Source organism: Salarias fasciatus, unplaced genomic scaffold (assembly GCF_902148845.1).
Source record: "Salarias fasciatus unplaced genomic scaffold, fSalaFa1.1, whole genome shotgun sequence".
NCBI classification, from domain to species: Eukaryota; Metazoa; Chordata; class Actinopteri; order Blenniiformes; family Blenniidae; genus Salarias; species Salarias fasciatus.
The window spans coordinates 198,428-223,598 of NW_021941397.1; the positions used below are offsets into that span (position 1 = coordinate 198,428).

At 40.6% G+C, this 25,171-nt stretch overlaps 2 protein-coding genes and 1 pseudogene across 2 annotated transcripts; all 3 read left to right on the top strand.

Moving 5' to 3' along the window:
• Positions 1-677: 677 nt before the first annotated feature.
• LOC115385651 (retinol dehydrogenase 12-like) lies at positions 678-6,266 on the top strand (annotated as a pseudogene).
• A 2,641-nt stretch (positions 6,267-8,907) lies between these two features.
• LOC115385655 (highly reducing polyketide synthase cnsI-like) lies at positions 8,908-15,315 on the top strand. The gene is given in 19 exon segments (XM_030087727.1): positions 8,908-8,967; positions 9,829-9,982; positions 11,599-11,612; positions 11,615-11,659; positions 11,662-11,757; positions 11,844-12,050; positions 12,164-12,345; positions 12,426-12,459; positions 12,462-12,485; positions 12,488-12,523; positions 12,526-12,615; positions 12,618-12,666; positions 12,668-13,086; positions 13,089-13,176; positions 13,178-13,899; positions 13,902-13,982; positions 13,985-14,987; positions 14,989-15,059; positions 15,062-15,315. Coding segments are annotated over 19 exon segments (3,627 nt in total). The 5' UTR covers positions 8,908-8,909.
• A 790-nt stretch (positions 15,316-16,105) lies between these two features.
• LOC115385644 (reducing polyketide synthase DEP5-like) lies at positions 16,106-17,906 on the top strand. The gene is given in 4 exon segments (XM_030087717.1): positions 16,106-16,132; positions 16,766-17,294; positions 17,297-17,527; positions 17,530-17,906. Coding segments are annotated over 4 exon segments (1,164 nt in total).
• The last annotated feature ends 7,265 nt before the right edge of the window (positions 17,907-25,171 follow it).

Here is a 25,171-nt window from a genome sequence, read left to right on the forward strand (position 1 = left end):
TAGCATGATAAACTGCAATCTTCCTTGATTTCGGGGGAAATTCACCTTTATCCGACACTAGAACTCCGACCCATAATAATAAATGGTCATCAATAAACATATATTGCTCTTCAGTGATACATAAAAATGCGCTCGATATTATGTTAATCTTTTCGCTTTTTTTTTTTTTTTTTTTTAAGTTGCCCAACCTGTTGTCGCAAATCCAAGAGTCCCGCCCCTCTGCCCATCCCGTACTCATAATCGAGTTTACTCACGTTTAAAGGCGGGATCAAATTGCATGTCCAGCCAATCAGCGGTGCCGTGAGCTGACGCAGCTGGCCGTGATTGGCTGTGAGTCAAGCCCATCAAAAGATTGCAGTCCGGTGGGTTTAAAAGCATTTCAGCAAGATCAGTTTTAATTCTTGCATGTTTTCCTCCAGGCTGTCCTCTATCGTGAATATTACACATACATTTTCGGTGCGATTCCATTCAGGTGAGAATGCTTTATATGTTTATTCATAAAACATGTTAAACTGTCATTTGACATCTTTTATGTGACAGGGTTGGTTTGTTTTGGTGCTGCACCAAAACAAACCACGAGTTTGCACCAATGATGCAAATTTTTTTTTTTTCTTGTGCGTTAAGACTGTTTGTTTTTATCACATCCGTATTTTTTGGTTGACACTTGAATCTTGCAGTACATGTTCCGGGCAGCCTGGTCCTCTGAGGAGAGGCTGGACGGTAAAACCGTGGTGATCACCGGAGCCAACACCGGCATCGGGAAGGAGACAGCCATCGACCTGTCCAAGAGAGGTCTGTGTCTCCTGTCGGGTGTTTATCTTTTTCTGCCTCGTCATGGTGGCTTGCACTCTGATGATGACTTCTGATGCTTACAGCCCAGCCCTCCACTTAATACTATCAACTTCTTCTGAATTAACAGATATGAAACACAAAGTGAACCCAGAAAAATCTGAAGAACCACTTGAACTCTTGTTTGTCCCATCTGATCAGTTTTGTCATTTCTTTTAAGCCCTGGCTTCATACCAAGGAGACCTTAGTTCATGTAATCCCAGTTCAACACAATTAAAACCACCGAGAAGCCTCACTATCAGGACATTTTGGAGTAATGGGTAAAAATTAAAGTTACCTAACTTGTCCTGTTGAATTCTCTTGTCTAAATGCCACAATTGAAGTCCAGACAGAAGATAAAACTGTGTATTTGAGAGGAAGTGAATTTCTATTCCCCAAAATGTGAAGAGAAGAGGAAATGCGTGAGTAAGAGAAGATGTATGAGTAATCATTTCTTACAACACTTCTTTCATGATTTACAACTGTATAAAATGCCAACATATTTAACAAGGTGAGACATTTACACTTGATTCTTGTGACGTCAATAATTAATTCTGACTTGCACAATCAGACATATTGGGCCACTTCATTCCATTGCAAGTGGAAAGTGAAAAGGTTTTGAGGACAACAGAACTATTAAAATCTATTTACAGAAAAACAAACAAATCCTGAGAAGTTGTGGTTCGGTAGTATTACCTTTTTTCACTGCAAAATTCATTCGCCTTGTGCATGAAAAAAATTCTGCTCTCCTAACTTGTGGGGCTCTTTACTCTCATTAACTAACCCTTTTCCATCACTGTTCTGCTAGAGTAAGTTTGGTAATCCTGCTTTACTGTCGACACATCATTTGCAATCAGCTGCTTCCCCTTCCACACAACTGATGGTGTTTTAATGTGTTAATTCAGGTTCTATCTTTATGGTTTTTAGTTTCCTTAATTTAATCCTTGAAATCCTTAAATCCTTTCATTTTTGCTATAACCTGGCACATGCATATTTTCCTTTTGTGGATTAATGTTTTACTGTGCATTGTCCCTGATCAAATAAATGAACAAACTAAACTGAAATGCATTCAGATGTTGATTTTAATCCCATTAAGTTAATTTGTTCTGTTTTACCTTATTATGTAATCTTTAAAGTTGAAGCACAGAAGCACAGACTTTAAGCCCTCCACTACCCAGAGAAGGAACAAGCGGGTTAGAAAATGGATGAATAGGAGAATATCATTATCAGGTTATTTGTTGTCTAAAGTTTCTTACAGAATCTTTGTCTTTTGTCATTGTGCAGCATGCAGTAATGTACACATATTGTCATGAGGGGGTGCTGTTAGCCTACAGATCTGCACACTGCTGTCCTGAACATCTCCTGATTGAAGAGTAGAATGCTCTCTGCTTGTGTCTTCTTTGTCCCTCACACACCAGAACTCCAACTGTTTTTGTTAAATTCCTAGTTTGGTGAAATGTACTTGACAAAGATTGTCCATGCATTCATACACATAGCCAGTATGTATTAAAGCTTTACTGTTACAAATTACTGCTGTTGATCCATTTCGTTCAGGAGCCAGGGTCATCATAGCATGCCGGGACATGGAGAAAGCGAAGGCAGCTGTCAAGGAAACTATCGAGAGCTCCGGAAACGACAACGTCGTCTGCAAAAAGCTTGACCTGTCAGACACCAAGTCCATCAGGGAATTTGCTGAAGGCATCAATCAAGGTAAAATAATTTAAACCTCAAAGAAGTATAAACAGGGAATGAGTTGTACATTGTTTTTCTCTTTCTTCTACAGATGAGGCGAAACTCAACATCCTCATCAACAACGCCGGCGTGATGATGTGTCCTTATGGGAAAACCCCGATGGCTTTGAGATGCAGATTGGCGTCAATCACTTTGGTCAGTAAAATCATCGTTAACAATTATTCTTTCAGTGTGTATATTCCCTTTAAAATGCTTAGTCATTGAAGAGCAATATGTTTTTTTTTTTATTGATGACTGTTAATTATTACAGGTTCTGACTCTGATAAAGCTAATTGAGTGAGAGATGAAGAATGCTATTTATCATGCTGCCTCTCCCTTTCTCTCTGTTTTCAAACTGCAGCTGCTCTGTGTATAAATTCAGTTATTCTCTCTTTTTGTAACATGTTTAAATATTATTTTACTGGTCTAAGTCTTTATGACAGTTTTTAAAGGTGCATTAAGGAGTTTGCACGTTTTATGCGAAACAGCGCTGCCGTGCAGGCCTTGGGTGTAATGTAGCTTAGTGAAAAACTCGTGCCTGTGGCTCGCTTGCACAGAAGAGGGGAGCTCCTTCCTCGCTCGTTTAGAAGCGCTCAAGTAAAAGTTAAGTTTCTTTTACCTGGTGGAGTCTGTGCTGGAGCTGTGGCAGTGCTGGAAGCCAGTCTTTTCTTACTTTCTGGAAGATCCTGCTCAGTTGTTCCTCACTAAGCATCTGGCGGAGTAATGCAAAATGAAACCTAACCAGCGGGAGCGCGCATTACATCATTCCTTTCAAATTCTCCCCAAAAAAATTCTGGTGCCGGACCGGCACTGCAACTTTCAAGTGACAATTTAGCGCTGTTAGGTACTTGTAATGAATATGTCAGGGCACATTGTACACATCATTAAAAATGTGGAACATATTTATGGTGGAAAATAAGTATTTTTAAGGTTGTAAAACTCCTTAATGCACCTTTAAATACTATTTTACTGGTCAAAGTCTTTATGACATTTTTTTTGTAGTATTTTTCTGAGACGAGCGATAATACAGATTTGTGTCCGCACAATCTATTTTCTTCTAAGTTCTTGAACGTATAAATCTACTAAATTTACTCTTTTGTTGCCTTCTATGCTTAAGATGTGCGTATTTAAAGCTAGGGTAGATGATGTTGTCCAAAAGCATTTTTTGTCATACTGAGTGAAATGCTCCCTGCCCCCTGGGACAAGTCAATATATTATGTGGACGGAAAAAGGTGCGGCAAAAATCTGACCACTGTAGCGACCACAGGAGAGTAAAAACTCCGACCAATCCTAAGGCGCAGACTACTCTTAAGAAACCAATCAAATCCCTTCGCCGTTCTACCAGCCCCCAGCACGTACATTTCAAGCACTGGCCCTGGTTCAGTGCGCACGCGCCTTGCGTGAAAATTGAACGAAGCGGAGCGGGCGCGCTGCGCTCCTGTGCGTGTTGTGTGCAGGCGGGCAGAAAGGTTAATCACATTTTTTTTAATCATTTGAATCACTTTTTTTTTTTTTTTTTTTTACTTTTAATGGCTTTGGGAAATTTGCTTTTATGAAATGGTGTGATATATTTTGGATTTTCATTCATTTTTGGCTTTAATTGATAAAAAATTGAAATATTTTAGTTCATATGAAATTAGTATAAGTGATGTGAAGTTTTTATTTTGAATTATGAGAAAATTGCAAAGTATTTAATTATTACTATAAAATGCTTTCACCAGTCTCTTGGCTGTTGTTTTCTGTACTTACTTTACTGTCCCATGTTAGTGCAGCTATTTTGACAGATTGCAATACGTTTAAAGTTCTCATTCATATTTTGAAGTGGAAGATTTGTGTATTTTTTTCTCTTCCTTTATCCTACTCATCAGATAAAATAACTAAAATAAAGTTCTAAAAATAAGTTCTAAAAATAAGTTAAAATAAAACAATAAATTAAATAAAATAAATTAAAATAAGTTCTTCTTTCTTTTTACCCATCATGAGATGCTTCTTACACGACATGTTTGGTAATGAGAAACCTTTTTGTCAGCCTTAAGTCAAGACTGAATACACTGACATTATTTTGCACTGAACACTGAAAGATTTCAGTTCTTGGTATTCTGCTTTAAATTTTGAGTCAATAGCCTCCAGTGGTATTATATGGCATCAGTCTTATGAAAATGCATTGTCCGATTGTTGACTGAGAGTCATATTTTCTTGTTCTTCAGGTCATTTTCTGCTCACTACTTGCTGCTCGACCTGATTAAGAAGTCCCCCCGGCCCATCGTCACCGTTCGTCGATTGGTCACACCTGGGGCTCCATCCACTTGGATGACATCAACAGCGAGAAGAGCTACGACAAGAACAAGGCCTACTATCAGAGCAAGCTGGCCACGTCCTCTTCACCCCTTACTGGCTAAACGCCTGGAAGGTGTGGAAACAATTATTTAAATTTTTAGTTTGGGTCATGAAGAACACTGGTAAAACACATGCAGTCATGGGTTCATTTTCTGTTTCTGTGGTTGTCTTTCAGGCACCGGAGTGACGACCTATTCCCTCCATCCTGGCTTCGTTCAGACTGATTTGGGCCGCCACCTCAGCAGCCCTATGCGGTGCTTCATGAAGGTGGTCAGTCCTTTCTTGAAAAACTCTGTGCAGGAGCTCAGACAACAATTTACTGCGCTGTGGAGCCAAAGCTGGCCAATGAGACCCGGTGGATACTACAGGTAAACTTCTTTTATTTATATATATATATATATACATATATACATATATATATATATATATATATATATATATATATTATATATATATATATGTTTTTTTTTTTTTTTTTAAATAGACTGGCGACCTGTTGCGGGTTATCCTGCCCTCATCCATAAGTCGCCAGGACTACATTGAGTCATATATATGATGTTATCAATTAGTACAAAACATTGAATAAAAATATATGATGGTCCATGCTCATTCTTGTGTTTGATTTGTGATTGTATGTTGTTGCGTTTTAAATTTTCACATCTTGTTTGATCAAAAAAGTTGTTGGGATTTAATGTAACCAACTAAGTGTTTTGAAGAAACTCAGCGCTGTCGGCCTACTGTGTGTGTGTGTGTGTGTATAGATAAATGAAAAGCGGTTGTTGTCAAACTTCTGGCTTGCTGTAGCTCTGAGAGATAAGGAGGTGCTGCATCTTGTTTGGATAGATTTATGAGCCTGTTTTAATGCTCCTCATTTGTACAGTGCAGTGAGTAAACGTGATCGATGACACTCATGTCACTTGTGAACGTGTTCATTGCTAATCAATATTATGAAGGAAAGATCACATCTTCTCCTCAATTTATTCAGGGTGGAAAAAGTTTGAGAAATACTGATTAAGATTATTTTAACAAATATCTCTCATGTCTCTGTACGAGCAAACTGACAAATTTAAACTGATTTATTCTGATGTAGGTGGAGTGTTTAACAGATTAAGTGGTGCAGGTTAATCATGAACAGATTTTTCTCATCGTTCACAGTGACTGTGCTCCTACCAGCCCCTCCCGGAAAGCCAAAAGCGACGAGCTGGCGCAGAAGTTATGGGACCTGAGCTGCAACATGCTCTCCATCACATGGGATTAAGGCTGTAAAAACACTTATATTCTACTGAAATAATGCTAATTACACTAATTAATCTCACTCAGGCCGTCTGTCAGGGAGTAAGGTTGTACTGTCTGTACTTTGCATTTTACAAAGTAGCATTTTCTTAAATAAAGTTTATATTGTTTACTATATGACAATATCCAAAGAGTTTTGATGCAAGCCTTTTTACTATTTAACAAATGCAGTATATTCAGAGAAGCATTTCTTGGGAGTGTGACTCAGTTCTTGTTCACACGTGACAGTTTTCTCTGCCTGTCTTTTCTGGAAAAAACATTTATAAAATCTATATTTGTTTTTTGTGTCTGTTTGAAGTTTCCTGTTTTCACCCGTTGATTCGATGGGGGGCGGTTAAAAAGTTACTTAACAGGAAGAGAGCAGTATGTTCAAAAAGCTCTGGACCTCTGCAGAAAAACTTGACATTTCTCGTGGTGTCCCCCAGGACCCCTTTTAGGACCTGAACTGTTCATCGTCTGTATTAATGACATATGTGATGTATCTCAATTAACTTGCATTTGTTGCTGATGACGCCAACATATCCTACAGTATGACAATCATAATGAACTCATGAATATGGTTAATGAAGAATTAGGTAAATGTAAAAATGGAAGGACAATATAATTATTTTGTTTAAATAAGATGAAAGCAGTGATGTTTGGAAATTCCACAATAATTCAGAACAGATGAGTTCGGTGGTGAATAAATAAAAAATGTAAATAAGAAAATATTTTACAGAGAGTACATTATCATGGAAATCCCACATTGGACAGATACATAAAAATGATCAAAATCTTATCAATGATAAAGTTAAAAAAAACTGAACATTGGGTTGGTTTGTTGCTGGGGGGCTGTGTGTTGGTCTTCCTGTCTTGGCTGGCCTGGGGCCTCCCCACCTTGATGTGGGGCTTCCCCTGGTCTGGCCGGGTGGGGTCCGGGTGCCGGAACCCCAGCATCCTGACCTATGACTTCTGGTGTGGGTGACCCCACTGGTGGTGTTTCCCATGATGCTCAGTGCCATGTCTCCACATGTCTCCTGTGACTTTGTCTTTATACTGATTTTACTGTTTAGCACTAAGTGTTGTTTTTTCTGAATATGAAAAGGCTAAATATTTATAAATAAAGTTTGATTTGATTTGCCACTTTTTTTTGTTTTGTTTCTTGTTTTCTGTCAAAAGCATTTGTGTATTGATTTAGTTCTGTACAGGACCGTTGTATTAGAAATACTACGGTTTTTATTTGCTCGAAGTAAATTAATGAATTAGTGAATTTACTGATGGAGGTTACTTCAGACAGCAAATTTTGAACATTGAACATCGCCCTCTTGTGGACAAGATATGTAACTCAGCTTGCCTGCTCCTCTGGTTGTGTCCTTCATGGACGGGTGTTGAGAGGCAGTGGAGGTCAGAGAGACATCTTTACCTCTTACACGTGATGTTGTCGTTGAGCGATTTAATCATATTCTCAATAACACTTTCAATCTCATCTTACCCGGTCATAAACTTTTTCTTTGCATGTCTTTATTTCAAAAATTCAAATGAAACAGACAAAAAAAAAAAAATAGAAAAAGAAAGGAACCTTCAAAATGAGTACCTAAATACTGAAAGACAACACAATCTGTCCTCTGTATTTGCAATCTGGTTTTACATGTTCAAAGGGCGAATAGGATTTAATAAGCAGTAAAATATGGTGTTACGATCTCAGAGTAACTGGAAAGTTATTATAGCAGCAGCAAACTAACTCATCATACCTCGTCAATCCTCTGAGGGAATTTCCGTTCCCATAATAACCAATCCTATTTCTCGGTTGCGGCCACATCGTGGCGCTCCAGTTTCTTGCTCAGGGACCTGCAGTGGTGACAGGTTGCGGGATTCGAACTTGTGAACTCCTACTTCTAAATCCTCTGCTCTAACATCTAGGCCACCTCTGCCCCCAAATTAAAATGAATGCATCCAAGAAAAGAAGACAGTCACTCAGATTGTTACTCATTTGCCTTTCATTTATACTGAATGACAGAAAATGGTCAAATGATCTTGAACGTGCAGTATTCCTTTTCAACATATTTTATTGAGATTCCGCTTTTTCATCTTGATACTATGCTCCACTTGCAGTGACAGGAATTCTCCCAGTGTTATCGTATGATAACATCTGCAGTTATTGTTACATCTTGTGATCAAAAGACTAGATTGTAAAATAGATGCTGTGAAGTCGTGATTGTAGTTCAGGGTTATGTTTTTTTGTCTATCTCTCCCTTATCAGTTTGCCAGTAATGTTTTAATCATGTCATCAAATAATTTTTTTTTTCCAAAGGATGTCAAGTGAAAATGTGACAGGATTGGTTTTAAACTGTTGACATACTTTCAAGGACCTGGCCTCCACACTGTCATATAATTCACTTCCTCTACTTACCCATTTCCAAGAAGCCATAAATGCGTACACTGGAGTAATTCATCTCCATGGACACGTGCACAATCTATCATAAATTTTTAGTAAAGAAAATAAGTGGGCTATAAGAATCAGTTGCAGGTCCTGCAGTGACACCATCACTGACGGAATCTGAAAGCAGGATGGAGGTAAGGAAACGCTGCTGCTTTACTCAACTGTCACGGATCTAATTACACTACTTTTCTTTAGCCTTATTTCTGCTCTGCTGCAGCCTATACATGGATGATTATCATGACTGTGAAGACGCAGGAGTATTTTGATTTTTTACTGTTTTCCTCAGTGACGTTCTGTCATGATGGAAGAAGCTGAAGATGGTATTGCTGTGGTGGGAATTGGATGTAACTTTCCAGGAGGTAAGCAGAACTCCAAGCTAACAGGAAATCAGAGGAAAACCGTGTACAGTGATACCTGGAGTCAAACTTCATATAACTTCAATATTCTTGATGTGAAGTAGGAGCTCTAACCGTGCTACCACCATACTGGCCCTAATTTATATTGGAAAAAAAAAACATATTGAATATCATTGACAACTAAATTGTTTTGTCAGTCATATCTACAGTCACAACATATTAACAGAAAAAAATAAACTCTAAAAGGAGATCATTGTGATCTCAAATTCAAAAAATAAAGAAATATTCAAACATTTTGAGATACTGTATTTTATATTGCAGTAAAATGAATAAGAGATCAACTGTAAAGATTTGAAATATTTAGATTGTGCTCTGATAACTCTAAAACATGAGTAAGTTTTGCTTTCTAATCAGTTTATTGGAAAGAATTTTTTTTTCTGTGTGGTTGTTTATTGAATGAGCACAACAGGTGGATGCATGGAATTACAGAGGAATATGTCTGTTTCTGTGAGCCTGTGTAATGTATATCAAGGAAAATGTATAATTTTCATTTGGAACATATCTGAAAGTTGGCATTTTAACAGTGTGCTCATTTGAGAAAGGATTGATGAGATTAAATCTTTGCTCAATCTTATGAATCATTGATTCAAGTCAAAGACATTTCAACAGGAAAAGTGAAATCCACTTTTTACATGTGGGCCCATGGGCAAGGCTGCATGACCCTTCATGAATCTTCAGAAAGGGTCAAAAGACAAGGACAAAATCTCTCTGGTACCACTGAGTCTGAATAATGAATAATGTCCTTCTTTCTCAATGGATAATCATGTTTAAATTTTGTTCAATCTAAATCATGCTCTTTTGCAGGGGAGGGGCTTGACAACTTCTGGAAGGTTCTACTGGAGGGGAAGAACTGCGCTGTGCAAATTCCCAAAGAGAGGTTTGACGTATCCAGCTGGTATGACCCAGATGACAACAAGGCAGGAAAATCCCGCACAGCCAAGGCTGCCCTCATTGATGGGTACGTCGTTAAACTCTAACAGGAAACAGATTCAGATAGCCATAATTTTATATGTTTAACATAATATAGTTCATGTTCTCATTGGAGTTTTCAGAATTTTCTATCAATCATGAGAATATTTTTTAATAATTTCACCTGTAAAGTGTTTATCTCTTTTCAGTAACTTTAAATTGCATATAAAATGTATGCGTACAAGTCGCGTGTCTCAGACAAACAGAAAGGAGCATGTTTTATCTTACTCAGTGAACAGAGTGAACTGAATGAAAACAAATAGATAAAAAAAAACTTTTAAAAAAATGATTTCAATTTGTTACTTTACTCAGTAATAATTTATGGATTTATGAGAAGTGAAGTTATAGCCGGCCATTAACGGCGATCACATGCTGCCCCAGACAGCAAGCAGTTATTGAAACTATATTGAATCAATGTTATTTTTTCAACTATAAGTCATTGAATCAATGTAGAAATCTGATGTTGATTCAACACCAGATTTCAACGTTGAAACAACATTGAAATTCTGACCAAAGACCAATGGTATTTCTATGGTATTTCAACCATCAGGAACATTGAAACAACGTTGACATTTCTACTCAACGATAAATCAGTGTGGTTTCAATTAATTTTAAATGGTAAAAGTGCTACCTTATCTACAGCCAGGATGTGGAAAGGTAATGAAAACATTTTACCGTATAGTTAAATGATTACAGCAGATAACTTTAAAATACAAAAGAAGTTTTATCCCAATCTATGCTAATTGAATTTTTTAACAAAACAAACGAACGAAAAAGGAAAACTTCAGGTGTATGTGTGCATGCGTGTACGTGCGTGTGCGTGCGTATGAGCGTGTGTGTGTGTGTGTGTGTGTGTGTGTGTGCGTTCTTGTATTTCTATCCTTGTTGGGGCCAAATGTCCCCACAAGGACAGCAAAACGTGGAACGACGTGCCTTGTGGGGACCTTTTTCCGGTCCTAAGTAGGAGAAACAGTGTTTTCTTGACCATGTTGTTGTTACTGAAAAAAGTAAAAGTGCAAAAACATTTCTTTAGGGTTAGGCTTTGTTGTGGTGTGGGTTAGGGTTAGGGTAAGGGTCAGGGTTAGGGGCTAGACATGAATGGGAGTCAATGGACGGTCCCCACAAGGATAGAAATACAAGACTGCGTGTGTTGGTGTGTGTGTGTGTGTGTGTGTGTGTGTGTGTGTGTGTGTGTGTGTGTGGTGTGTTGGCAATCTTGGTAAAGACTTGGTATTTTAAGCTATAAATCATATTTGATGACTTTAAAATTGTTACACACAATTTTGAATGGCCTTGACAGACTTCAAATGAGCCATTTTAATTGCGATTAATCGCAATTAACTCCAGGATTGGCATGTGATTAATCGCGATTAAGAAATTTAATCGTTGCCCAGCTCTAAGTGAAGTGAGAAATGCACACATTAACTGTAATTAAGCATTTGTACAATTACATGCTTGAAACAAATCAATGAAAATATAATTACAACAATATTAATATTTGCAATGAGTTACTTCAACCTCTGCTTTGCAAATAGTGAATTTCATGGTGAAGTTCAAAAATCCACAGCTCAAAATGTCAATATAATGTTTTCTGAACATTTGCAGGTACAATGAGTTCGACCCAGGTTTTTTGGTATCACTGACAGTGAAGTGCAACAAATGGATCCCAACAAAAACAGCTCCTGCAGTGTGTATACCGGGCTTTAGAGAATGCAGGCATTCCTATGGAGAATGCCAGCGGAACAAGGACAGGAGTGTTTTTTGGTGAGACAATGACATGAGTTCTCAGACAACAATGAAATTAATTTGGATTATATAGAGTCAAAAATGTCTATTGTTTTCTGTTGTAGGCATAATGAACAGAGATTATGAAACAAACGCAGCACAGGTACATCCGAGTGTGATCAACCACTGGACAGGCACAGGGCTCGCTATGAGCATTGCAGCAAACAGAGTCTCCTACATCTTCAACTTTACTGGACCCTCGCTGTCCATAGACTGTGCCTGTTCATCATCTCTTGTTGCGCTGCATCTTGCCTGCCAATCCATTAAACTCGGTCAGTATATCGTCTGACGAACTCAACTTGGAGTGAAAGTCACTCCAGCAGCATAGTATTATTGACAGCATGGCATCAAATTATTGAGGAAAAGGATTCTTCTCTCTCTTCAGGTGACTCTGAGATGGCTGTATGTGGAGGAGTCAGCTGCATTATTGATCCAAGACTATTTGTTGCACTCAGCAAGGCCAGGATGATCTCCCCTGATGGCACCAGCAAACCTTTCTCCAGAGGAGCAGATGGCTACGGCAGAGGGGAGGGCTGTGGGGTTGTTCTCCTGAAGCCCCTTAAAAAGGTGTGAATGTGGAAAAAACTAAACAGTAACTGTTGTTATGTTACTTTCAGCTTGATTTTTGCCATGTGATTTCTTCCCAGGCTCTCCAAGACCGTGATAATATCTGGGGTGTCATCAGAAAACAGCAGTAAACCAAGATGGACCTCTGTCACTCCAATCACCAAGCCCTCCATGACACAACAGAGGAGCTGCTCAGAAGGGTCTATTCAGTTTCCGACCTGGAAAATGTCCAGTACATAGAAGCACATGGGACAGGAACTCCAGCTGGAGACCAACAGAGGCAGGGAGCATTTCAAATGTCATTGCTAAAGCCAGACCTCCTGTTCAAAGCCACTGTGGTTGGCTCTGTGAAGAGCAACATTGGACACACTGAATCTGCAGCTGGAGTGGCTGGACTCATCAAGGTTCTCCTGATGATGAAGCATAAGACCATTGTTCCCTCAGTTTTCTACTCTGATGACAGTTCCAGTGTAGATGCCAAATCGTTGAACATCAAAATTCCCCAAAAAACAGAAAAGTGGAAAACAAGTAGAGTAAGAACTGCTGGAGTGAACAACTTTGGCTTTGGAGGGACAAATGCACACGCCATTGTCACACAGCACATGCAACCATGTGCTGAGCAAAAAATTGATGAAAGGCAAGTGAACTATTTCGTCACATCAGCCAATTCATTGAAATCCCTTTCTATGACTATGGAAGACACCATCAAACAGCTGGAGGCAGATGAGGAAGTTCACCTGCAGCATTGTGTTACACATCAGCCTGCAGGAGAAGCCACCAAAAGCATAAATTCAGAAAAGTCATTGAGGCATCATGTATTACTGACCTTAAAGAAACTGAGAGCTTCTGTTGGAAAAAATGTCACCCCAGCCTCCTTAGATTCCAAGTTGGTTTTTGTCTTCTGTGGTAACGGTCTCACTTACCACGGTATGTGCAAGCAGCTCCTGGAAAAAGAGCCTGTGTTCAGAGAAAAGATTGCTGAGATTTCGCTGTGTTTCCAAAGTCTGGGCAGTCTTAACATTCTGAAGACACTCGAGAGTGAGACTGAGAGTAGTGACTTCAACAGTCCAGATGTTATTCAGCCTCTTCTCTTTGCCATCCAGGTGGGGATTTCCACCTTACTGAAGCACTGGGGGGTGAAGCCTGATGCAGTTCTTGGACACTCTGTTGGTGAAGTTGCAGCTGCTCACTGTTCTGGCCTCTTGTCTCTTGAAGATGCAGTGAAAGTCATATATTTCCGGAGCACTCTCCAGAGGAAAGTCACAGGAGGGACGATGCTTGTGGTCAGCAACATGCCTGTTTCAGAGGTATCATCTTTTCTTCTTCCCTATGCTGGTAAAGTTTGTGTCGCTGCTTTCAACAGTCCTCAGTCTTGCACCCTTTCTGGTGATGCAAGTGCAATTGAGAACGTCCAGAAGGAGCTCAGTAACTCAGCTATCGGTTCAAATCTGTTCCTCCGCCTGCTTGATGTTCCCACTGCCTACCACAGCCACATGATGGACCCGATCCTATCAGATATTCAAAAGCAATTGGCTCCTTGCATGAATGAGCTTAACGCAGAGTGTTTTCAACAGTAACAGGCAAGGAAGTTCAGCAGGGAGATTTCTGCACAGGCAAGTACTGGGCCCGAAACATTCGTAGCCAGTGGCTTTTGAGCAGGCAGTGAGATCAGTAGCTAAAGATAAGAGGAACGTGGTCTTTGTAGAGATAGGGCCAAGAAGGGCACTGCAAAGAAACATCGTGGAAACTCTGGGAAATGGCACAGCTGTTCTTGCCTCTGTGATGCCAAAGAAAGATCATGAATCAGTCAGGTCTGTTGTTTCTCAGCTTTTTCAACTCGGTGCTCCAGTAGACTGGAACACTTTCTACAGGGGCTATGAGACGATGCCACTGTCTTTCCCACGATACCAGTTTGATTGTTCACACAGAGATGTTATCATTGGAGCAGCACAGACAAATACACAAAGTGACCACCCAGTGCTCCATCAGACAGGAAGTGGAAGCAACATTTTCACTTGTGATCTGAAGTCTGAATCCTCTTCCTACTTGACAGAGCACAAGCACAATGGGATACCCATCATCCCTGGTGCTTTCTATGCTGAGGTGGGTTTAGCTGCATTCATGGCAGCTGCAAAACCAAAAGTGCCCCTCAATTTCGTCCAGCTGAGTGTCAGTTTTCACAACCCATTTGTGTTGAGTCACAAATCTCCTGAACTCAAAGTGCAACTTGAACAAAAAGATCAAGAAACCAGATTCACTGTACTTTCCCCTTCTGCTGTGTATGCATCAGGCACTGTCGTTTTGAATGAAGAGAGGCTGCTTGAGGAGTCATGCATTTCACTGACCTCCATCCAGAAACGATGCACATCTGTTGTGAGCTTTAAGGAGTTGTATGGTTATCTCTCTCAGGCGGGCTTCCAATATGGGGATGTATTCCAAAATAAAGCAGACATACATTATGGGGAAGAACTGAAGGAGGCTTTTGCACCCATCTCAGTCCCTGAGGAACTGATGTCTCAATTCTATGATTACCACATTCATCCCGTTGTGTTGGATTATCTGATGCAGCTTCTTCCAGTTACAGTTGAACACATCTTTGCTGGTAGACCAGGATTTCCTGCCAAAATAGGAAGTCTGAAGGTTTGAACCCTTGCAAAAGGAGATGATTGTTTATTTGCGAGCCACTGATGTGGGCACTGATCACTTTGAGGTCTGTGGTGCTTTGCAGACAGGGAGGGGAGAGTGTTGGTTGAGGTTAAGCATGTGATGATCAAATACCTTGGTAGCCACTCTCATGTTGTTGAAGAGTATTTCTACCACAATGTCTACAGTGTAATCCCTGGTTTCAGTCCTGCTCCTCCTCCAAAGGCCCTGGTCTTCGTGACCCTATTGGGATTGCTCAAGGTTTGCAACAGCATCTGGATTCGAATTCCAGATATGTATCATTCACACATGCAGAACAAATCTTGAGCAGTGGGTTTCCTTCTCTGTTGGAAAATCTCAACATCACAGATATTGAGAACAACTTTGATGAGGTCTTGTTTCTCTGGGGCAAAGAAACCTCACTTCACATGGCCGATGTTGTTCTTCAGAACTTGACAAGCTGCTGTGAGGTTTTCCGCCAAATTGTTCTTCACTGAAACAAATCCATTTCCCAAACTCAATTAGAGCAGTAACGTATTGCATCTGACATCACCGCAGACCACATAAATCCAGGTTTTGCTCTGGTTGGGGTGACAAGATCTTTCGCTGCGGAGATACCAGAGCTTTCTTTTCAGCTCATTGATATAAGCACTGTCTCTGCCAAGGACATCGAGGCACTGTCTGAGGTCCTCAGGTCATATCCTTGCAGCAGCTACCCAGAGTTAGTGGTAAAAGATGGGCAGATATTGAAGCCCTGTTGTCCGTACCCCTCCAGAAACTACTGACAGTTCAGAGGGCCATTACAACTCTTCAATGCCTGAAACATGTGTCTTTCAAACAAATGATGCATGCAATATGACTCAACTCAGTGCCATTCGCTTTGAACTGGATGCCAAGGAAATGAGTGAGACATCGTGGAAATCCAACCAAGGAAACTGTGTGTCCATACATCTGATTATTTCCCTGTCAGTGCCTCACATCTAAAATTTGGTCAGACATTGTACTGGAACAAGCATTCATCTCAGAAACACAAGCTGCTTGCTCTTGACTTCAGTGGGACTGTTACGGCAGTGGGAAAAGATGTGAGGAAACTGAAAGTTGGAGACCGTGTTGCTGTATGTATCCTGTGGTGGCTACTAGTAAGGTGAGAGTCCCACAAGATGTTTGTTACCGCACCAAAAGGTTCCCGTATCTTGAAAAAACACCAAATGTTTCTCACTTTCCTCACATGGGAGATTGTTCATCGAGCATTGCCAAGAGCCAAACATAATTTAGGGATCCTTTGCTCAGTGCGTAATTCTGCTCTGGTGAAGGTTTTGACATGTGCTTGTATCAAATCTGGCTGGAATGTAACAGTTAGCACACAGTGCAATGACTCTTTTTTCGATGTCAGGCACATGGAGCAATGGAGGCATGTGTCATCTTGCCTCCGTTGGATGAATCCCTGACTGCTAAAGTTTCGACATTTCCAGGCATTCAACATGTTGTGATCGTCTGTGAATGTCCAACGGAGGTGTGAAAACTCAGGAAGTGATTGAAAGCTTTAAGGACAGTGTTCATGTACAGACAATCCAGGTATCAGTTATCTTCAAAAGGGATACCTGAGAGCACACAAGCCACACATTCAACACTGGTTGAGGTCCCTGAATTTCGACAGGAAGTTTGCACTTCGAAACTATACTTTTCAGTGTGAAAAGTCTGGAAGCAGATGCCTTGATTCAGAGAAACCACAGTCATACTTTAGCGCAAAGAAACTGGCTGTAGTGACTCGGAAAAGGCTGATGACCGGAAGCTGTCTGCCATTCCACTGTTGCCAACAAACACACTGCTTTTTCGAAAGAGAGCCGTGTATATAGTCTCAGGTGGTCTTTCAGGTCTGGGATTTGAAACTGTCAAGTTCATTTCTCAAAGAGGCGGTGAGTACATAGTAATACTCTCAAGGAGCAAACCAAAACCTGATGTACAGCAAGAGATACTCAACGTGGAGAAACGGTGTGGCAACAGCATCACCAGCATGGAGTGTGACATATCTGTTTCTGAGCATGTGCACAAGGTTATTTCTGCCATCAACCTTAAGTTTCCCGGTTGTCCGATTAGGGGGGTGTTTCACAGTGCAGTTGTCTTGCGTGATGGGCTGATTGAAACTCTTGACAGATCTCTGTACGAGGAGGTTTTTAGACCCAAAGTCAATGGTGTCCTGAATCTGCATCATGCAACGCAGAAGTGCGAGTTGGACTATTTTGTGTGCTACTCCTCCATCTCTGCTTTTCTGGGAAATGCATCCCAAACAAACTATGCAGCAGCCAATACTTTTTAGACCTGTTTTGTCAGTACAGGCGCAAGCTTGGGCTGCCTGGACAGTCTATCAACTGGGGTGCCATGAACCTTGGCTTGCTTTTGAACAAAACATTTCCAGCGATTTCTGGAGGCAAAGGCATAATGGTTTTAGGTGTGGCTGAGGTTCATACAAGCTTGGAGCAATGTCTTGTGCTCAACCGACCCCAACAAGCTGTGTGCAGGTTTCATTTCAGGAACATCCGCAAAACATCCTCTCTCAAAATAGAGCCCTGAAAATGCGTCTGTCAGCATTAGTTGAGGAGGTTTTCCAAAAATCGGAAGAGATGGAGTGGGAAGATAAAAAAACTGATGTCTCACCAAAACTCTATGTGATCTCTCTGCTAAGTGAGACCATAGGCCTGGAGCAGGGTGAGCTGGGAGATGACACAAATCTGTCCTCCTTGGGCATTGACTCCATGCAGGCCATGACTCTGCAAAATCTGATCTTTCAGGAGAGAGGTGTGAATGTGCCTTTGGTGAAACTGTTGGATCCTGATGCCACAATATCAACAGTGATCACCATACTGAGTGAAGCAGCTCAGGGTGTGCATGACAGTGAAATGGAAGTTTCCTCCAGCTGAAGACAGAAATGTTCTCTCCACCAGATAATAAACTCACACACAGAAGCAATATAGAATCAGTCATCAGAGCATCATGATCCTGAATTGTTGAAAAATATGATGAGCACTGTACAGAAGAATTCTTAATGCCATTGACTGTTGATACTTTTCATTTGCACAATGTGTATTTTATTTCATAGTTCTCTTAAATTGAACATTCATTCATTCATTCATTCATTCATTCATTCATTTTCTGCCGCTGCTCCCTTTCGGGGTCGCGGGTGGCTGGAGCCGATCCCAGCTGCTGTGGGCGACGGCGGGTACACGGGGTAAATTGAACAGTATATTATTTTATTTTGTGCATTTTTGGATATCTGGAATTGCTTTCTATCTTGTCACAGTTTTACTTGCTCTGTTTTATGAATATGATAATCGTGAAACCAAAAGGAAAATTACATTGTAATAGACATGTTTGATGGTTTTGACGATATTTTTTGTAAACTGTCCAGTTTTGGTTTTTGTTGTCTTATTGTTTATTTGATCAAATTCTAATAAATACTGTGAATCTTCTGTCTGTCACAGAGTCCACTCCATGCTGATATTCAGGCCAGCTTTTGTTTTATCTTTCAGCATCCTGAAATCATCATAATGTATTATGCAGAATGACAGTTACGTAAATATATTCATTTTGTTTTGTCTTACACATGATAAATGTGAGAGCCACAGCAGTGTCTGTGTGGAACAGTGGACCCCCCATATTTTATTTATATTTTGTTTTCAATTTCTGTATACTTACATTGTTAAATTGTGATGTTTAGTTAATCCACCTTGTTGAGGGTACTACAAGGAAACAGGTTGTGTGGATTACTGAGCGGGTTCAAGTGAACAGGCACTTTTGGGGGCAGCTAAGGCACCAGCAGGGGTCCTTGGGATGCACATTGCTCAGGGTAGTACTAGTGTGAATGCATGGCAGTGCTAAAGTGTGCGCCTGTGCTCTTTTACAGACGTGATTAAAGAAGTAACTTTTCAAACCCATGCACGCCTAGACAAGTTTCAACATGTCTGCTCAGGTGTGTCACATAAATCCACACACAAAAGTGAAATCAACAGCTTTTAATGTGATTCATAAAGGATAGGTCGTCAGAGAGGTCACATCACCAACATATCAAATTCTATTCTCATTTTCCATCCTCTAATGTCAGATGTACACTGCCACATTCACCAAGCACTCCAAACAACTATCCACATGTAAATACTGCAGGCTCTTACCATTGCTTAGGCAATAAGTCGGATTATTAACTTTATGATGATAATGTAAACAAAACATCGGAACACTTTACTTGAAGCCCCCTGTTAAAACATAAGTACATTTATAAAGCATTTTAATGCCATTATAACACGTGTAGCTATTGTTATAAACATTGATAGATGATCACAATGTCAGGACCAAACCCTAACCCTAACCCTAAACCCTAACCCTAATCCTCTTTCCATCCCATTACAGGATTGTATTAAGAAAGATCGAGACTTGTTATCCACTCTGTCTATCCCTCAGGCACGTCCACCTATTATGGAAACCCAAAAAAAAGCTCTTAGAAACCTGAGTAGAAGAAGGGATATTATCATTAAACCCGCAGACAAAGGAGGTCAGGTAGTTTTACAGGATCGACACGATTACTTAGTAGAAGCAGAGAGACAGCTACACAATCTTAAATATTATATTCCTCTTCAGGTTCCTTTGCAGCCAGTAACCAAAGGTCTGATTAAAGCAATTATTCAATCCTTGTATTTCAAAAATGTATCTCTTTTAAACAAATGCAATTTCTGTTAGGTCCGGACCCGCCACGTCCTCGATACTTCTCCTTCCTAAAATCCATAAACCATCCAGTTCTTGGACTATTCCGCATAGAATCCCATCGGGTCGACCCACTGTAAGTGATTGTGGATCCGAAACTTATAGAGTTGCTGAATTCATTGATTTCTATATCAACCCGCTTTCTAAGAAACACCCTAGTTACATTAAGGATACTTATCAATTTGTTTCAAAACTTCAACAATTGATTGTTCCAGAGGATGTGTTTCTGTTTTCTATTGACATAGAATCACTTTATACAAACATTGATACACAATTGGGTTACAGGCGGTTAGAAAAGTCTTCTTTGAAAGTCCGGATCCCAATCGTCCTGATGGTGAAATATGTCAGTTACTTCATCTTACTCTAACGAGAAATGACTTTATCTTCAACGACAAATGGTATTTGCAGGTATGTGGGTGCGCTATGGGCCGTAAATATGCACCGGCCTACGCGGATATCTATATGGCGGAATGGGAACGTACGTTAAAGAAATGTAAGGTGCGGCCCCTCTATATTTGCATTATTGTGTAGCCCTGTCCAATTAGACACATGCATAAAAGACATTTAAAAGGCATAAAAAGACAATCAGATTTCATAAATGTTTAAAAATGAGTGATTTGTATGTAATAAGTAATAAGTTAAAAGAGCCACAAAGTTCATTCAGTTAAAAAACATAGAATTCATTTGAAATGTATTTACAGTGTAAAATGTATAAAGTTCATTTATGTGTGAAATTGAAAGAGATGAATAAGTTTTGGTTTCATTGTTTCCTTAAAAGATGTGCACACTATCTTGATTTTGTTTCAGTTGTCACTCATGGTGTTTTTCTGTTGTCACTGGTTTGGTTGTGACTTAATAGCCAATCAGAGATCTTCTTTTGCGTAAGGGGCGGGACAAGTGGCGCACGGTGCTGTAACAGGAAGAAAAAATGATCTCTCATGTCAGCCGTGATCGGCGAGGAAACATCGTGATTTGTGGAGAACATTCAAGTTATATGGAAGATTGACTACCAGTTGATCCAGAGTGTGACTGTTGTGATCTGCATCAGGTAACAGATATGTGTATTTCTGTGCTATAACTTGTGGTTGCAGTGCTAAAGGAAATCATGTGTCTGGTGCTACATAGCGACTAGCTGTTAGCTTTGGCATTTCAATGAGCCTCAATATGCTCAGTTTAAGCCTTGTATGAGCACTACTTATAATAAGTGTGAGTTGAACTAAGTGAAATATTCTTGCATCAGATGTGGACTGAGAGAGAGCCGGTTGGAGCGTCGACCAGAGGCCCGGCGGAGTTTCTGCTGTTTCTTCAGTTTTCTTCAGTTTTTTCTTCAATGATATCTTCAGCTTCGTTTCTTCAGTGATCTGAGTTTGTTTCATCATCATCATCATCTTCACAAAAGACCATCTACTCCTCTGTTCCCTTGTGACTGCTACCACTCGTTTCCCCATTCATCCTATTAACCCCCTTGGATCCGTGAGTACTCAAAAGAATTACTAAAAGTGCACATTTTATTTTCTGTTGCTCAATTTGGAGTGAAGCGGCCCCACAGTTTCTGGCCTCACCGCTCCCCAGCTTCGAATCAGGCCTGCAACATGGTTATTTGCAAATGAATGTTTGAGGAGTGTGTGAGTGTGGGCCCACAAATTGATTTATGTTGGTTTTGTTGTGTGATATAAATATATCTGGGATTTTGTAAATAATATCTAAAAAGGTACTAAAAGAGGTTTTCATGAAAAAGGGTTAATTCATAAGAAAAAAAGGTTTGAAAGAAAATTCATAAAAAGGACTGATATTTAGTTTTTGTCTCTGTATATATTTTATATTTTGTTAAAACACATTTTCATTTAGAATTTCATTATTTTATTTCATTGATACAAAATAAACCCTGTTTGGAGGATTATTGTCTTAAAAGTTCAGTTGTTGTGTCCCTTATTTGTGTTAGCTAATTTTACTAGTTCATACCGAACTCAGGCCCCATCCCACAGTTACGTGAGATCCGGGTTACATAATGGAGGCACTGCTGGGATCAAATTAAACAAAATTCAGAATAAGAAGATAAAATAAATAAGAATCTCATGGACACAACAACTTTTAAGAGCAATAACTGTATTTTCTAACAGTAATAACTAAACAGTCCCAAAATTAACAGAAAAAAAAAAAAGGATTTCAAAATGAGCAGTCCCTCACAACTTGATCTGATTAACTGGTGCAGAGGAGAGTCAGTAGATGTAAACATGCCCTCCTACTTTATGGAGTACCTGAAAGTATCAACAGCCGAGATTGAAGAAACAGCAGAGACTATCAAAGTCTTAGGCAGAGTGGTGGTTAGGGAAAAATGTTTCACCCTCACAACAGTCCTTAATGGTATTGTGTGAGTGCCGTGAGCCAATAGACCCCACAAGAATACCCCCAGAAGTGATGCCCATAAGTGGTGGAAGTGCCTGGAAATCAGTGTACTATAAAGCCCCAACCTGAACAGTTTGAAGAAAAGTTACTCATTTTTCTAAAAAATGAAGGAAAAACCTTGGAGGATCTCCAAAGTGCACGTAGCTCTCAAGCAACAGAAGACAGCAACACTGAGGCTATCATCCGTGCAGTTGGAGAAATAATGGGCAAAACAACAGACAAACAGACAGCCATGCCTACAGAAGATTACGAACTTTCTCCGGAGTCAGTCCCACACCCCGGGAGAGGAGTCCCTCCACGTCTGGCTGGAGCAAGCAACGCTTCTAGTTGATGAAGGTGAGTGCTCTGACAAAGAGAAACGGCGACGGATCTTGGAAAGTTTAAAAGGGCCCGCCTTGGAGATCGTTCAAGCTGTTCGTATGACTGAACCAGATGCTAGCCCCCATGACTACATAGAGGCCATAGAGAGCATTTTTGGTACTGTAGAGTCTGGAGAACTTATTTGTCATTCAGATCTCTTCATCAGCAGCCTGGTGAAAGCTTATCTGATTTTCTGAGAAGATTAGAGAGGTCTCTTGTTAAAGTTGTGCAAGCAGGTGGTTTACCTGTTAGTTCTGCTAACAAAGCCAGAATAGAGCAACTTATTAAAGGTTCAACCTCTGAGCTAATGTTGCTTCAGTTGAAAATTAGGGAGCGGAAAGACAACCCCCCAACTTTTTTGAACTTGCTGAGAGAAGTGATTGAGGAAGAAGTCGTCAGTCTGCCAAACAAAGCCAAACAGCACCTGTACGTCGTCAACACGTACGCACAATACAGGCTGAGAAGGAGAAAGAGCCTGATTCAACCTCCAGGAGTGAACTTGAGGCTCAAATTCAAGAATTGAGAGCGCAGCTGGAGAAGAAAAACAGCTCACCATCTCAGATGCCATTCGATGGTTCTGTCAGTGGACCAAAAGAGAAGAAAAACAAAAAAATCAAAGGAGAGTCACAGAACGAACTGGAGTCCCTCAGAAAACAAGTTCAAGATCTGCAAAATAAAATGCGTAATGGCAGTGAACTACGCATCAGCTCCTCAGAGAGAAAATATGACACACCCCAGTAAACACAGACCAGCCCAAATCCACAAACCTGCTCCATTCAAAGCTTCATCGTCAAGAGTTCTGATGAGTATTTTTGTTACAAGTGTGGAGAAAATGGTCATATTGCTACGAGATGCACTGGAGCTGAAAACCCACAGAAAGTCATAAGAAAGCTCATTCGTGTAGTACGAGGAGCACCAGATCCCACTACAGAAAACTCAAAATCTGCCACAGATGAGTCGTGTGTCGCGAATGTCAACAAAATCGAAGTCCCTGGAAAAGATGCAAACTTACCTGAGGTCTTGTAGGTCCATCATTCATTCATACCATCAAGGTGAACGATGTGCCTTGCAATGCTCTCATTGACAGTGGATCTAATGTGACTATCATCTTTGAAAGCTGGTATAATGACCATTTGGCAGATGTTCCCATCAAACCCCTCTCAAACCTCGGCCTCTGGGGTCTTGCTGACACAGATTATCCATACAGAGGTTATGTTGTAGTGGAGATGGAGTTTGCAAAAGAGATCACTGGTGTATCTGGACAAGTCGAGGTGCTTGCATTGATCTGCCCTGAGCCAAAAAACCATCAACAGGCCCCTGTATTGGTCGGCACAAACACTCTCTGTTTAGTCGCCTGTGGGAACTGGTGAAGACGGAAAATGACAAGGACATTGTCCACTCAATGAGAATTCAGTCAGTCTATACCCAGTCAATGCTCCGACACAGCCGAAAAAAGAGGAAATCTTGGGACAAATAAAATGGAATGGGCCTGGCCCACTTTCTGTTGCTCCAGGAGCAAAATACTATGCTACATGCAAAGTAGACAGACAGACTGCCCCCTCTAAAGATTTCGTACTGATCGATGCACCCACTGCTCAGTCATTACCAGCTGGCGTACTGGTACAGCCAGGTGTGCTCCCAAATGCTACTATCGATAGCAACAGTTTCACTGTGCTCATTCAGAATGAGTCCAAAAAAGCAACCTCTATACCAGTGGGAACGGTCATTGCTGAAATGTATGCTGTGGACACAGTCACCCCTGTCCAACCATCTGAGTCAACAGCTGAAGCTATCGACCCAGAGCTCTTCAACTTTGGAGATTCCCCGATCTCCGAGGAGTGGAAGAACCGGCTTCGGCAGAAGATGGCTGGAAGGAGGAAAGTTTTTTCATTGCATGAATGGGATGTTGGCTTGGCCACAGGTGTAGAACACCACATCCGTCTACATGACACCCGACCTTTCAGGGAGAGGTCAAGGAGAATCGCTCCTGCAGATATTGATGATGTGAGACGACACATACAACAACTGTTGGCGGCTGGGATTATAACAGAGTCCCGTAGTCCCTACGCCTCACCAATTGTTGTTGTGAGAAAGAAAAATGGAAACATAAGAATCTGTATCGATTACAGAACACTTAATAACCACCGTACCAGACCAGTACACAATGCCACGCATTGATGATGCTTTGGATTCGTTGTCAGGCAGCAAATGGTTCTCTGTATTAGATCTACGTAGTGGCTACTACCAGATTGCAATGACTGAGGAAGATAAAGAAAAAACGGCATTTATTTGCCCCCTCGGTTTCTATCAGTTTGAACGCATGCCACAAGGAATCACAGGAGCGCCTGCAACATTTCAGCGTCTAATGGAGAAGGCAGTTGGTGACATGCATCTTCTGGAAGCATTGGTATATCTGGATGATATCATTGTTTTTGGAAAAACTCTGGAAGAGCATGAACAGAGGCTGCTCAAAGTTTTGGACAGACTGGAGGAGATTGGATTAAAAGTTTCCATTGACAAATGTCAGTTTTGTCAACCTCAGGTCAAATACGTGGGTCACATTGTATCTGCAAATGGGATAGCTACTGATCAGGAGAAGGTGGAAGTGGTGAAAGACTGGAAAGTTCCCACTCACCTAAAACCTCTAAAGTCGTTTCTGGGTTTT